The sequence below is a fragment of the Chanos chanos genome, chromosome 2, assembly GCF_902362185.1.
Source record: "Chanos chanos chromosome 2, fChaCha1.1, whole genome shotgun sequence".
In the NCBI taxonomy this organism is placed as follows: Eukaryota; Metazoa; Chordata; class Actinopteri; order Gonorynchiformes; family Chanidae; genus Chanos; species Chanos chanos.
In genome coordinates this window covers 36,641,268-36,656,722 of record NC_044496.1, presented here as the reverse complement: position 1 = coordinate 36,656,722, position 15,455 = coordinate 36,641,268, and the positions used below count along the sequence as shown (strand labels likewise).

Sequence of the window (15,455 nt, the reverse complement as noted above, 5' to 3'; positions counted from 1 at the left end):
GGCAATCTGTCCATCTGCTTACTTTATTACATTTACTGTGGACTTGTGCTGGCTGCGGCCTTGTTTCCTCCGCCTGTATGTGTGTGTGTGTGTGTGAGAGTCACGAGTGTAGTTCTGGATTAGCACAGCTCGCAGAGCATGAGAGAGAAAAGCAGAGAAGTCTTGTTTAAGAATCTGGCCTCACACTTGAACAAGCTAATGCCATTTTTAGCTTTTTATTTCACCCACTAAATAGTTTTCTATGATTTCATTATGCAGAGTACCTCCACAACTAGCTAGCAGATGGAGTGAAAGTGAGTGAACAGATCAAACACTGGCCTGTTTGGTTTAAACAGGAATGTCAAAGGGTTTCTGTGAGCATTTAGAGATCATTATCAGTGACATGGGGGCCAGGTCACAGGATAGGTTTTGTAGCACAGCTTGTTCCTCCAGCCCTAATGCTAGCTGCTGCCGTGTGCCGCACTGAATATGCCCTTAACAAGGTCAAGTTTAATTTGGTTCTGGAGTAGAGAGTTTATCTTTGTTTTGACTTCTCCTTTGACGCCAGCGGGCTCTGAATGTAAACAGACCGGTGAAGCTCTCCACTCTCTCCGAGGTGCTGACAGGAATCGTGTGACCTCTCTGAGCTTTTAGAGCTTAGGCTGATAAAAGAGAAGAGGATGTTAAGAAGAGAGAAGTAGCACTTCAGTGGTGCCTATGTCTCTACTTCATACCCAGATTCAAACAGTCCAGTATTTCTGAGTCTCGTACTTAATCAAAACTACTCACTGAAATGCCCCCAGTCAATGACTGATGTTACATACATATATACAGACATGCATAAACAGATAAAGAAAGAAAACAGCTACACTGGTTGATGTTATGTTTGGGTCACAGTAACATACCTAATTTTGTAATTTGTAACATATATTTCAGTAAGGACTGCACACTCTCAAGGTCAGTATTGCCAAAAAAGGCCCAACACAGTGCAGTGGGGAGAGAAAACAACTTTTTCTCTGTCCTCCATGTCTGCTTGAATTTACATCATTCTGAAAGAAAAAAGTTAAGTCAGATGCATAAATCCTCTAATATTCCATTTGCCATATGGTTATGGCTGTAGGTGACCGTATGAAAGAGCTCGTTTACATGGTTCCCGCTTCAGGCCCATGGTTGCGACTGAGCCACTTCGACATCAAAGCCAGTGTGAAACCAGTATAAAAATACCGCGAAGCGAATTCAGATCCGTTATGTTTTGCTGCTTCTGCGAGTCATAAGCTGGGTCAGTAAATTTGTTCTGGTAAAACTGTAGCCTGTGCAAATGGTTGGGAGGAAATGCCTGCGATCTTGCTACGGGGCAAATGCGGTAAGTGCAACTCATTCATTAATGATGATTTACTCTTTGTCACTCTGTTTAACATGTGTGACCTACGAGCATGTTCAAGGCAGACTTTAAGTCTCTGGCTTAATGCGCTGTTTGTAACTCACTTAGACCCAACGCACACTAAACCCTTATACCCATGACAGTACCAGTAGAGAAAGAGTGACACCTTGAGGAATGAAAAATAACTAATATTAACCTACATAAGATGTGTCAGTTATTTTTCTAACTAATTGTTTTGTGACTATTTTCTGGTGTAAGCCAGAAGTTGAGCAGTCAAGTATGTCAAATGGCAAACTAATTAAAAACCCTATGGTGTCTAAACATGAGGTAACATTTAAAATCCACAAAACTTCGTGATTATTAACATTTCTTAATCTAAGAATGAATTTTCACAGTAAACGAATACTGATAAGAATAGTTAACTGTTTCAAGGATGAAAAATATTTTTGTCAGTTTATACCCACACCTTGAATAACCTGTAAATGGATTTTTAGGACGATCATATCGAGCCTCTGCTTGCCACGTCTGACTCATGTCGACGGTTGATTGCTTAAGTCTATAAGAGTTTGGCAAAGGGGATTTCTGCTTTAGGTCACCGAAACACAAGTCCCAACGATTAATCCACAAAGTATCTGCTTAGAAACCACAGAGTGTTCCTTACAAGTAGTATTGTCATGTCTCGGTTGTTGCATTTGTCTCTGAATCGCGTTTGCCGAAAGTGCAGTGAATGTCCACAGAAATATCGCTCTTACTCGTCTTTGTTTACCGCTCGAGTGAAGTACGGCAACGTCAATCATCAGCTGTCTTTACAAACATTTATACAGAGATCTTTTTCAGAATCCAAACGTTTAGGCGATTTCCAGTTCCCAGGCGGGCGGTCGAAATTTTGGGTTTTGGGGCTGGGGGCTGGCTGTGTTTTAGCGCTGGGGCTGAAATACCACATTTGTGTATCTGACCCTTGTCACTGTGATGCCTCTGAAAAAACAAGCGAACCTCGGACTGCCTCAAAGTATGGAGCGGCCATAGAAATTAGTCGAGACTTGGTACGCCGGATTAAGGTACAGGTATTAGGATATTGATTGAATAATTCTGCACCTCCGTCTACTTCTTCCACATTTTAATAGCTTGGTGAGTATGCTCGATTTGTGTGGCCGATTTTGATAAATATGTGCTTGTATTTCACTTTGAAACATTAGGATGAAGTGGGCTCCCCAGGAGTGGTCGTCGGGGTCTCAGTAGATGGCACCCAGGTGTGGTGTGAGGGTGTGTAGCATTTTATTCCCCTTATCGTTCTAGGGTTCAAAACGTGAGAATCAGCTGCCTTTAAACAAACAAAATCTTCTGGATGTGTTTTCTTACTCCAGGACTTGGTTATGCAGATTTGGAGAACAGAGTGCCTTGTGGACCAGAGACGGTAATGCGGATCGCTAGCATCAGTAAGCCCCTCACTGCCACAGCTGTAGCCCAGCTCTGGGAAGATGGGAAGCTTGACCTTGATGCGCCTGTCCAGAAATACGTCCCAGAGTTCCCAGAGAAACAGTTTGAGGGAGAAAACGTGAGTACACAGAAAGGCTTTATGAGGGAAATATAGTTAGACTTTATCTAAATCAATTTATAAAAAGAACTAAGATAAAAATAAAAAAAAGAAAAGGTTCCGGTGTATAATTTGTATGTTCAAGATTGTGTTACTTTCATCAGGTCACCATAACCCCACGAATGCTCCTCTCTCATCTGAGCGGCATACGTCACTATGAAAAGGACCCAAAGAAAGTGAGGGAGGAAAAAGAGAAGGCAAAGCGCCTTTTGAAGCCTCCAGAGAAGAAAGAGGAGAAGAATACTGTTGACAACAAAGCCAAACCCAAAGAAGAAGAGAACGGTGCCAAAACCAAAGAATCCAAAGCAAGTCATAGGAAGAAAGAGTTTGAACAAGAGGAATACTACCTCAAAAACAACTTTGAGAATGTGATCCAGGCTTTGGACCTTTTTAAGGATGATCCGCTCATTTTCAAACCTGGTGATGACCGTTTGTATCATGCAGTTCACTGGACAGAAACATTTTTTATCACGACCTAACGAAAAATAAGTGAAATGTATTTTAATGGTATTATATGATGAATGTGTGATTTAGGTCGGTCTAATCACCATGTTCTTTGTCGTCCCCAGGCACCACCTTCTTGTACTCCACCCATGCCTACACCCTCCTGAGCGCTGTGGTGGAGAGAGCTGCAGGTCAGAGGTTTCTGGACGTCATGCAGAAGTTGTTTCGGGAACTGGGTATGCTCAACACTGTACCAGACGAGAACGACCCCATTATTTATAATCGATCAAGGTACTCAACACTCTCTCAGTATTATTATTCACACAGGTTCAGTAGTACTCAACACTGTCAGTTTTATCATTCATTTAGATTCAGTAGTTTGAGTTTTCAGTGAATTTATTTGGTGACAGTCTTTGGCTTGAAGTCTGGTTGGGGAGGTTTAAGTATTACCATTGATCTTTCTTAAGTCTGGACCCCCCACCCACCCATTTTGGTTATCCTAACAATGACAACTTCCATGAGAATGGAGAGCATGGGGACATGGCATCCTTTTCCCAGTTCCATGTCATGAGAGCCATGGTGTAACATATAGTGAATTTTAACCGTGATTATCTAATAGAGTCATCTCCAGCCCTGAGTACACAAAAGACACCACTTTATTTCTCTAGCCCAGTGCCACCATACCGGATTCAGTTTATCTAGTGATTACTGGGCTCTTTTCTTGGCTCCGTACACCAGGTGCACTGGTGCCTGGCATTTGATACAATGTGCAGTGTCGTGGGACCGGACAGGACTAGAGTTGAGAAACACTCATCTAACAGACCAGATTCAGCTAACCAAGAGTTAAGCAAAGGGACAGATTAGATCATGTGTTTCGCTATTGTAACGGAGGATATGTAGTATAAAGTGACTTTTGAAACACTGTTTTAAGATCTAAAGTTGCTTAAGAGAGTGTTATTTATTCAAAATTGTACAGCAGCTTGTTTCTGTCCTACAGGTTTTATCATTTCAATAAGAAGGGGCGCATAGTAAATTGCCCTTACGTGGATAACTCCTACAAATGGGCCGGAGGAGGTTTCCTATCGACAGTGGGGGACCTGCTGAAGTTCGGAAACGCTCTGCTCTACAGTTATCAGGTGGCCAGCCTCAAGGACCCCGCGGGGCTGCTGCCAGGTATCCTTAAACCCCAAACGGCCAAAAACCTGTGGTCTCCCGTGGACAGGACGGAGGCCTCGTGGGACAAAGACGGACAGTACACTCAAGGCTGGCTGGTGGTGGAGAAACAGCAGAAATACGGCCAGTGCCGCAGTCGCAGGCATTATGTCTCACACACAGGGGGCGCCGTGGGGGCAAGCAGCGTGCTCCTCGTGCTGCCCAGCGACGGTCCCCATCCTCAGTGCCACACGCTGTGCCCGCCTCAGGGAGTGGTGGTCGCCATCATCACCAACATGCAGTCTGTGGGGCTTAATACCACCGCCCTGAAGATTGCTCAGGAGTTTGATAAGGCCAGGGAAAAGTGAGATGAAAATGTCAAATAGTGACGTCTAGACTTTTTTGAAGGGTCCTTCCCCTTACAAACACCTACATAAGCCCTGCAGAAGCACTACATACAGGGTCATACATGTTTATCCTAGCAAATGCAATAGTATTGTGAGCAGCTATATCTGATCAGTCTTTCACCTGTCTATGGTGATTGATACACACATATACAAATGTGTTTGGTGCTCATGAAAGACGGTATGGTTTATTTCAGGTGTTATGTTCTTCCTTTATATGAACCTTATGTGTGAGGAAGTGTGGACCTAAACTTGACATATGCCAAGCAGTCATGCACATGTTCTACTCTGTCGTCACTGGCAGATTGGTGTTGTTATTTGTGTATCTCAAGGCTGTCATGAACATCATAAAATATGCACTGTGTTTTTAATTGCACTGTAGTAAAAACATTGCTTTTATTTGTCTGATTTTTTTAATGTTTGTACGCTACCTGATCAGTATAATAAATTGTGATAATAAAATTGCAGAAACTTTTTCAACAATCAAGGTCTTCCCTACATTAGATATGAATATATAAATACAAATTTCTGTAGTTGTGTCTTTAAAAGATTTTGCTGTGGATGTTTGTAAACTGGAGTACTGGATCCTGTCCACTAGGTGACAGCAGCACATCATATGGGACTGCACATTTCTGCGTTTTGTAGTTTATGAGTGATGAAAAGGTCGTGTTAACACCCACTGAGACAGAAGGGTCTTTTCTTCAGTAATCGCTCTCAAGGTAGGGATGATGTATTGTTTAACTTAATTCTGCATGCGATGACAATGAAAGTTTTCTCAATAAAAAGAGAAACAGGTGCACCGTAGGGTTTTGAGTTGCACAAAAGATAAACTGTGCTGGAAAATAGCCATCAATTTAAACTAAAGACACAGCTGTGAAGTTAATACGTGTCTCTATAACCATGTTATGTTGTCAATCCCAACAGCGCCATCTCTTGGCTGCATTATGACTGTTTGGCTTTTTGTGTCAAAGCATGATATTGGTATGTCTCAGTGAAATGTAGCAAGAACCAATACTGGTGCTCTTTAGATGAGTACACTGTGGTTATTTTTATTTCAGTTTCAAATTTAAAATGGGCTGCATACATAAAAATGAAAACATCTGTGTGAGTTTATGTCAAAAACAACATTAACTCAGAGAGCTAATACAACCTTAACCTCCCCTCACCCCTAACAAGCCTAATAATAATGTCACAAAATGGCACTCTTTCTTATACATTGTGTATACAAACAAACAAAAAACATTCTATATAAAAAATACTATGTACATTGTATATATACACTCATGGCGACCCGCATAATATGTAATTCGTGACCTTTTACATAAATACTATTTACATGAGATTGACAAACAGGAAAGATGTCTCTTTTTACCACACACTGACAAGGTCGATTTCGACAAGCTCAGTGTGTGTTAGTCTGGCCAGCTGGAAGGGAGCAAACAGAGGGAGAAAGAAAAGGACAGATGGGTGTTGAAAATACAGTCAGCATCAATCCACTGATTAACCAATCAAACATCAACAAGTTAGTTAGAGGCAAGTCTCCCACAAAATGGGTACAAAATGAAACAGAGAGAGAGAGAGGATGTGCATGCATGCATGCATACACACATGCAAACATGCATTCGCACAAACACACGTGCGCACAAGAACTGTAAGATCCATAAGCATCACTATGTACAAAATGTCAAGGGTCGTAATGTATAAAATAACAAGAATAACACATTTTGTGTTTATAATGTACTGTGTGATCTCCACACAAAAAGGTTGATGAGAACTTTGAGAAATTCTAGAACTCTCCTCAGTTAAGCACTAAATGACAAACATTTTCAAACAAAAAACTTTCCAGCTTTGTGTATGTATATTCAACTCAGCTTTGCTCTAAAATTTAAAATAATGTCACCTAAACATGATTTTATAAATAATTTACTTAAAACTGTCTCACAGATTTAAAAGGATCTTGGAATCTATGAACATATAACTCATTTCAGTGCACTACTTTTTTGTTTCTGTTTCCATCATTTTTTCACTGAATTTCTATTTCAACATTCTATTAAAATATCTGTTGTCGATTGAAAACAGTGTCCTATTTAAACCACTGCTGCCATCACAAATTACCAGGGTATAAAACAAGTGAGAGCTGGTTTACCCCTTCATGATTTTAATGTAATGTGATAGATAAAAAGATATGTGATAGTTATAATAGGAATTTGTATAATGGCTGTGTGTCACTTACTGAAGACAGTTTGACTGAATTAGGCTTAAAGTGTGAAGAATCGTCTTATAAGTCTAAACTCAATGTTGGACATCTAATCATTGCATCTAATCATCTGGACTTTACTTTTTTTTTTTAAGATGAGTGAGAGTTGACGTGAGGGAGAACGAGCCGTGGGGGGAGGGAGAGATCAGTGCAGTCTTTAAGCAGCAGGGTGCACGAGATCGTCCTTCACTGTTTTACAGCATACACCACATAGCCTGGTCAGGATTCCTGTTCCTTACATCTGTAGTGTCCAAACGCAGACGCATCTCCTTCAGTGTCCAGACATGTCCTGAGATAACTTAACCCAATCACGAGGTGCTGTCTGATCATACTCTTGGCTTTACCCTCCAGTACTCCTCTCCGTTCACCTGGGTTTGACTTCTCACTCTCTTCATTCTAAAAGACACCATTCACTTTAGTAAGATATAAATCAAAGAATCATTCAGTGACAATGTTAGCCTATTTAAAACAACAGTTACTGTTGTGCTCATTTAAAAAAGATGCCTGTGTATCTGTGTCTGTGAGGAGTTTTATGAGGTCATGCTAAAGGTAAGAGATGCTCTGGGCTTTAGGTGATGTAATCCGAAACAACAATAATATTTTTTTACATGATCTCTGTTTTGCTGCTGTACATCTGGCATTCTGACAACCCCCATACTGCCAAAAAGTGACTCTCAACTGAAACTCATATTGTACTAAGTTTAGTGTGCCATGGGAAGCAGCGTTTGGCTTTCTTGCTTCTTCTGAAACATGTTCTGTAGAGAACTGAAAAGACAAGTTATCACCAAAGATAACCTCTGTTGTGACTGCACTGGTATAATATACTTCTCTTATGTTCAATTAATGACCGAAAAACAAATGTTCTGATATTCCTATTTACTGTGGGTTAACCTCCATAGACTTTACTTGGGTTTGGATTTGTTGTGATGGTCTCTAGGAGCATGGGATTATTTCCCATTGTTGAAGAGCTAAGGTAAAGAAAAAAATGTAGTACCTTAAGTGGTTATATAGTAATTGTAGAGCTAAGGACTCACTTGCAGGTGTAATAGATGACAACAGCGATCACAATGAGGATGAGGAGGGCAATGACCACCACAGCAGCGATAAGGCCCATCTCCTTGCTGTTGCTGGAGGTACTCAGCAGCTGAAACTGCTCACATCTGCTGCCTACATAGTTACTGCTGCACCTGCAGGCGAGAACGATTCAGATGTTTTCCAAACGCTGTGGCCTATCAGGCAAATGTCTGTCAAATGGTGTTTTGTTTTCTTTTCTTTTGTTTTTTTGAGTCATTTGGTTGTATTTGCTTAAAACAGTACACTAGTCCTCAGGTCTGGATGTCCTGCTTGTTTTGGGTCTCTACCAACTATCACATGCCACTGAGAGACTGAAGTGCACATGCCTCTTTTCCATGTACAAATCTGTCCTTAATTAGAAGATGAGGGTGAAAATTCACAGGACTTCTAGATCCAGATTCCAGAGCTAAAAATAGTGTATACCTCTTATGACTCTTAGTACTTTACAACTTTAGATGGCTATTATCTGCAGATTGCTGAGCAGAGCAACAATATGTAGGTCTGCTAAATGTTCCATTAATCTTCAGCATTAGAGACTGGTGGGGAAACAATATAAATGGTGACATCACTGTTATGTTTTCTAGGAATATTCCTTTTAAATCCATATGTCCAATCGCAACAAGCCACACTGTGAAACATGCTTGAAGTCCTGTCCATCAGCTCCATCTGATAGATCACTCCACTAATACTGAGCTGTGAAGAACTCAATAAAATGTCACTTACACGCACGTGGGAGTGGAGACGGAGGGGATTTTAAAACACGTTCCTCCATTCATACAATAAGAGGCCTCTGACCCAGAGCACGGGTCACCATGTTCTACCAAAAAAGAGAGCGAGAGAGAAAAAATGAAATGAGATTAAAAAAAATGCAAACCTTCTTTCATACCTTTCATACTACTACTCAAGGTTTTTCAACCGATCACAGGACAGGCACATGCATCTGAATATCTGTTATCCAGTGTTTTACATGTCCAGTAATACCTGATCTTTCAATGCTTATTTAATCATTTATTATACACAAAGTTTCACCATTCCTTACTTCTTGCTAATGTTGTAGAGGTGGTTTCTCAGCATACTTTCACTGACATGTATCAGCTAAAATCACACAACAGGGTCCAAGACGCTTTTAATAAACAGCAGCGCTGCGGTTTTACCTGCCATCATGGGAATACGTGTAGTTCGGTCTCTCCCGAGTTGTAGACGAAATTGTTTGTTTTTCTGCTGCTGTTTTTATTCGTTTGTCCAGTTCCAACTTAACTGAAACAGAAAACAATGTGTTTTTAAGATTTAAAAAAAATTACGTTTAACGTGGTGACGTTTATTACGTACATTGTATTAGTGTCTTGGCAGAATCTTCCTGGTGCTTCAAATAACTCAGAAATTGTAATCGGTTTTGTTCAGTCTGCCTAAAACTCCGGCGAGCGCACTTGCTCTTCACGGGTCAAGCGTCCAACCACTTTAAAGCTAAGCATCATACTGTCCACAATATGTGCAGACTTAGCAGCCTATCGTACCCGTATTAAAATAAATGCGGAACATTTGTATATAAGGACCTCACTGAATGTGCTGCTGTGTGTATACATATCCTACACATATTTGTATATATGAGCAATTCATGATTCTTGATTCAGACAACCAAAACTAAATTTCCGTTTAATATCTCCCGAACGTTGAAGTTGAACTAAGTAACTAACTTGTGGCTGTTAAATATGTTAAAAGATCATGAAAGCTCAAATCAAAACTGAGTTTTAAGGAAATTGTTATGAGATAGCTTACCCTTCAGGTACGTTGCCGTTTCAGGTATGTTGCCTCAGCCTCAGGTAAGTCACTTGCGCTCACAAGTTATATATCTGGAGTCATTCAAACATCTCATGGGCGTGTCTCAGCGAGAATGTAGTGTTTGCTGTTTGTCCACATTGTAAATGGTGCGATTCTCATTCATTTTCTGATGAACTGTGGCTGAGCGCGACATAAACAATTCCATAATGGGGTTACGCTGAAAACAGAGAGAGTTTGTATGAATAATTCCCTGTTAATAACTGAACTACTGACTTTTCTATGATATTTTACTAGTTTAATTGTGGACTTGTGATTTGTGGAGTGTGCTAGATCGCCGTGCTTCTCAGGTGAAGAAAGACTTAAGTGTTTGAATCGACACTTGAACTAGTTGTGTCACATGAAGAAGTGTCAGGTGTGGCTAAAACATCATTAGCTCGAAAAAAGTCCAGGACAGCATTGTCTAGGCAAACTGGGTTTGGTGAAAGACCTGGGTATGTTTGGTATGTGGAGGGGGAAGTGGTGTTCACACTTGAGGAATGAATGGAATCGTGGGAACCTCAGTCACTCTTTGTGTCTTGTTTACATTTTTCTTACAGAGCACGTCACCTCGACTAGTCGAAAACCGTTAGCAGATTACATTTACAGCACAATTTGGAGACCTGTAATGTCACAAAGCTCTTAAAACAACGTCATTAAAAAATCCCGACAGGTGACAAATGACGACGACAACGAGGATGAGGATGATGTGATGATGATGATGATGATGGTGGTGGTAATTAAAGAGTAGTAACAGCAGTCGTATAAGGCCAGTAGTTCGAAAGCTTGCTTAAGTAATGCACCGGATCAGCGATAGAGTGGGGATTGAGACATTATATGGCTCGATAAAATATATTTGTACGAAGGCGGGCAAGAAAGTATGGCCTATTTTTTAATAGCCCTACACATGCGTGCGCGTTTGCTCGCGCGCGCGCACACACACGCACACACACACACACACACATATACATACACACACGCATTATTTCGGATATGAGGGCGACCGGTTATGGTGTTTAAGGAGACAAGGGGAATTCCATGTAAATGGGTGAAGTGTGTCTTAACCATAGCAATAGACTTCACCGAATGAAAAACAGCTACTCCAACTGCCATCAGCGATAAAAACCTCTTGCTTTTTCTCCCTGCATGTACCTAAAAGTGTGATCGCAGATACACAGACAGAGCGTTTTCACTCCAAGAAGCAAAACAGGGTTTGAAAGACAGGCTTATTCGAGGTCTCCGTTTAAACAGAGAAACCAATAGTGAGCGTCCCTCCGACCGAGCGAGACTTCTCCTGCTCTGACATAGGCACCTCGCTGAGCTTAAGGCTTTACGAAACCAACACATCTTTATCGCTGCTATTTGATCAAATATATAACGGTCGGCGTTCTGTAAAAGTATCCGTGTCCCGTAACTGCCGATAATGGGAGCACATTTTCAGCACCTGGACAGCTCCTGGTCGTAACCTATATTGGGCACTTGGAGTCCCTGGCGTGATTGTAGGGGAAACCCTCAGTGAGCTGAGCAGGCGCGGTGGGCTGATTGCCCTCCTCCTGTTTCAAAGATGCCGTTCTCTGGATATTTTGTTGATGCCACACTCCTAACATCATCTTGGTGAACGATGATACTTGCATTACGGATTCGTCTTGTTCGTTGTGCCCTTAGTTCGAAACAGCAACAGCAGCAGCACGGATGCTTGGCCAATGCAAAACCAAGGGTAGCAGCCTACACGCAGCAAACCCTGAGCTCCGCTCACGCTGATCATCGGCAAGGGAGACATTACCATCATTATTACGAGGGCAAGGGAGACACGATTAGACTTTCGACAATGTAAATCAAGAAAGGTACGTTTGCATGTTGAAATTACTGAACAGTGATTTCGAAGTGCTTAACGACACCATTAATGGTTATTACCCCTCCTCCATTGCTTTCTCATTTCAAAAACAATATTACCTTAATAAGTGGGCGACTGGAATGGTGTATTAGAATAAATGCATCATCGATGGCTATCCTAGCCTATATTGAGAGAGAAATCACGGCCTGTTGTTACGATGTATCCGATTTCATGTCGTTAGTAGCCTAATGTCGTTAATCAAGAGACGGACTTGAACCAAGAGCTCTCTAGGCCTTGTAAAATGAAAGAACTCCATAGAACGTTTCCCATTTTTTAAGATAAGTAATTGTTAGTTATCGACCGAAATCGAACATTTAAAGTAACTTGGATGTTTCTTATTATTTCTTGGAAGCCGATCCCAAGCGGGATAAAGGCAAGGTTTTACGATGTGTGGAGAAAGCTCATTGCGTGAGTGGACTGTCGTAAGGAAAAGGAAATCAAAATAATATGAAATGGTTCCCTCGCCATATTTCTTAAAGACTCCGTTTTGCTCAGCGAGAAGCACTTCTTGATTTGTTCTGAAATAACGGCTGCGTGACAATGTGCAGTTCAACTGCTAAAAGTTTGGACGTGATTAGTTGGAGGGACGTGAGACCAGCTGTACAGGGCACGCGTAACTTGGTAGAGTACCACTGACAACAGTATTCCTTTCAATTGTAAAGCGCTGGAAGCTAGCAGTTCGAACAGAATCGTTAGGATCCTATACAATTCATCAGAATGGACGTTAATGTAGATTGAAATGTGATTTAATCTCTATAAATATCGTCTTTTCGACATTGCCTCGAAAATAATTCTGGTCTAAATTATTTAATAGAGTATTGGACTTCCTAATGAGGTTACTGAAAACTTGATATGAAATGCCTGGCTAAGACATTTAGATCTCCTCTTCCACACAATCTGTCTTCTTATTCTATTTTAGTGTTTCATTTCACAGCCGCCTAAACTCGTACGGCGGAAATGGTAAAGGCAGACGTGTGAGAAATTGTTATTCCCTTTGTATTCACTCCACGTTGTAATAGTAGCGTAGCTTCGACGGTGCTTAAAGATTTATGTACTACATATTGATTCATCCTTTCACTACTATCAGACCTAAAGCGCCGAATTCCTTTAGACTGGAATACAGTGGTTATATCCGCTTATCCTACCACAGAATATCTGGCTACTTCTACTTTCACTGTCAAATTAGCAAACCTCTGCATTTTAGATTAGAGTTTTAGTCATGGCGTAATCTGACTGTACAGTGATGATAAAAATGAAAAAAAAAAAAAATTATGGCTGAAAACAAGTGAGACCTACTTTGATTAATTCAGTTCAGTTCAAAAGCTGAGTAATGGTAAACAAGCATTTAGCCAATGCTTTCAAAAGTTATGCTTTCTCTATCAAAAGAGCTTCAACCGAAAAAAAAATCCTATTCCTGTTTCATAGTTAGTCAGTTAGTCAGTTCTTTGTTTTGTTTGTTTGTTTTTGTCAGAGAGTTGCTTGGGCAATTCCAGGTCTAACCATAGTTGTTGACCCAATACAAGACGTTTTAGTGGATTATTTCAATCAGGGCTCTAATGCAATTCCGTCCTCTGTGACCTACTCCACAGTGCATATGTGCTCCAGTTCCAGGTGTTTCCAGCCTGTGTGTCTCTGTTTGAGAGTTTACGAGTTTTTCTCAGACTCCTCTGTTTGCTTAGACGTAGACCAACTGCACTGCGAATGGAGGAAATGAACCCTTCATCATGCGGCTAAAGTGATTGAAACAACTGGTAAAGGAGAAGTACAGGCCATTGCTTTTACTGATGCCTGTTCATATCAAGGCTGACAACTTCATCGTACCTTCAAAGAAGCCAAACAGAGGCGCCTTAATCTCTATGTAACGCTTTGCAGTGCTGAGAAAAAAAAGTGCTGTTTGCACAATAACTCTCCTCTCCTTCTCCTCAGATCTTTGATTAAATCAGAATAAAGCCTTTGCAGTTAACAGGTGCACACACACATGCACACATACATACAGATACTGTGTAAAATGCTTCAGAAGCGGTGTGTATGAGAGACCATACCACCTTTTTGTGTGTAAACCAACTTCTGTAGAGCTTTGTCCGTTTGGTGGTGTGTCGGAAAGACATAGACTCACACATAGCATTGAACTGTGTGAAATTTCATCTAAAAATTATATCTGAGAATTATATGCCATTATGACAGGTAAAGTCTGCTGCATCAAACAGTGGCAGTACTTAATTATCAAATGGACAAGAGGAAATATGTCACGATGAACTGTTCAGGTCCCAAGTCAGAAATTAATAAAGGCCAAATTACCAAAGCTCTAAACATTTACATTCAGATGTTATTCAGTTGTGTAGCTGATTTGAAGAAAAGATGTTTTAATGTTCCAAACCTGGAAAAACAAAACAAAACAAAAAAAATCTGTGAAAAAATGATGTCACACTTGAACATTGCAAATTTTTAATATTCTCATGTTACTAGACATTCATTTACTGAAGGTTTGTAAAGTCACAGATTACTTAATGGCATTACTCTAGTGCCTATAACACAACAGAATCTACACGCATTTCTCACTCTGTTCTCTTCTATAGTTCATTAGTACTCAAACATGATAGAAAAACCATTAAGTTAGGTTGGGTGCGATGACCTTGTGTGGTTCTGAATAACCGAGACTGTGATTTATTACACTGGGTTTTTTTTCTTCACAGGTCTGTTATGTGTTCGGCCGTTCCTGATTAGTTCAAGCAGAATTTGGGAGATTTCTGTGTGGACATCCATTCATTGTCTCTACCGCAGACATCGACATGAGCCACCCTCAGTGAGTACAGTCCCATTTACCTGCTCTACCATTATGCAGAGTAAGCAGTCTTTCACAGAAAGCCATTCTATGCAATTTGTCTGCTCACCAAAAGCACAGTGTTTGTGTATGTGTATGTGTGTGTGTGTGTGTGTGTGTGGGTGTGTGTTTCCGGGTGTTATTTGGAGCATCTGCCTCTATTTATTTCGGTTCAACCTCTTTGGCTTATTATGTCACTTGCAAAAATCGTTGAGCTTTGTAAATGAAAGGTCGCTCTCCTCTGCCTTGTGTGTGAGTTTTGTAGCACTCAGCACCTTTGCTTTGGAAAACTCGCCAACTCAGTTAAACTATCGCCAGAGTTCAGTGATCACAAAATTTTCTTTATCAGATCACATCTTCTGATCAGTAGACTGTAAACAACAAACTCATCTGTGATAGATGAGCATGAAGAGTGTCTGTATGGTGCCTACGTAGTAAAGACTTGAACACTATAGGTACTCTCTGAGTTAATCGACCACTGCTGAATTTGCTGTATCCTGTAAACTTCAAGAACTGGTTTTGGTACAGTTTAAAGTCTGTTTCTCTTGATAGGTATCTCGTAAATATTTTATAATTACTTACAAAATAATTCATCATTCCACTGTGCTTTCATAGAAGCTTGGTGTGTACCTTTCTGCTT

The 15,455-nt window shown here is 40.7% G+C and overlaps 2 protein-coding genes across 3 annotated transcripts in view; both read left to right on the top strand.

Annotated features, from left to right (window-relative positions):
- The first annotated feature begins 1,944 nt into the window (after positions 1-1,944).
- Positions 1,945-5,362, top strand: lactb (lactamase, beta). 2 transcript variants are annotated; one of them, XM_030765052.1, is made up of 6 exons: positions 1,945-2,418; positions 2,557-2,623; positions 2,725-2,915; positions 3,059-3,374; positions 3,524-3,689; positions 4,396-5,362. In XM_030765052.1, the coding sequence occupies exons 1-6, from the start codon at positions 2,035-2,037 to the stop codon at positions 4,916-4,918; spliced, it is 1,647 nt and encodes a 548-aa protein (XP_030620912.1). In that variant the 5' UTR covers positions 1,945-2,034; the 3' UTR covers positions 4,919-5,362. The 2 variants fall into 2 exon arrangements, with proteins under 2 accessions (XP_030620912.1, XP_030620911.1); XM_030765051.1 differs by having other exon boundaries at positions 1,945-2,424.
- A 9,421-nt stretch (positions 5,363-14,783) lies between these two features.
- tmem266 (transmembrane protein 266) overlaps positions 14,784-15,455 on the top strand; it is a 42,211-nt gene continuing 41,539 nt past the window's right edge. Inside the window, exon 1 of the mRNA XM_030766858.1 lies at positions 14,784-14,797. Coding sequence (XP_030622718.1) covers positions 14,784-14,797 — 14 coding nt within the window. The remainder of the gene's footprint in view (positions 14,798-15,455) is intronic.

Bases quoted from the DNA above. Each gene is read 5' to 3' on its own strand.
- lactb (XM_030765051.1), top strand. From the start codon at position 2,035: ATGTCTCGGTTGTTGCATTTGTCTCTGAATCGCGTTTGCCGAAAGTGC. The intron at 3,375-3,523 runs GTGATGACCGTT...TGTCGTCCCCAG, and splicing joins TCCGCTCATTTTCAAACCTG to GCACCACCTTCTTGTACTCC. The intron at 3,690-4,395 runs GTACTCAACACT...TCTGTCCTACAG, and splicing joins ATTATTTATAATCGATCAAG to GTTTTATCATTTCAATAAGA.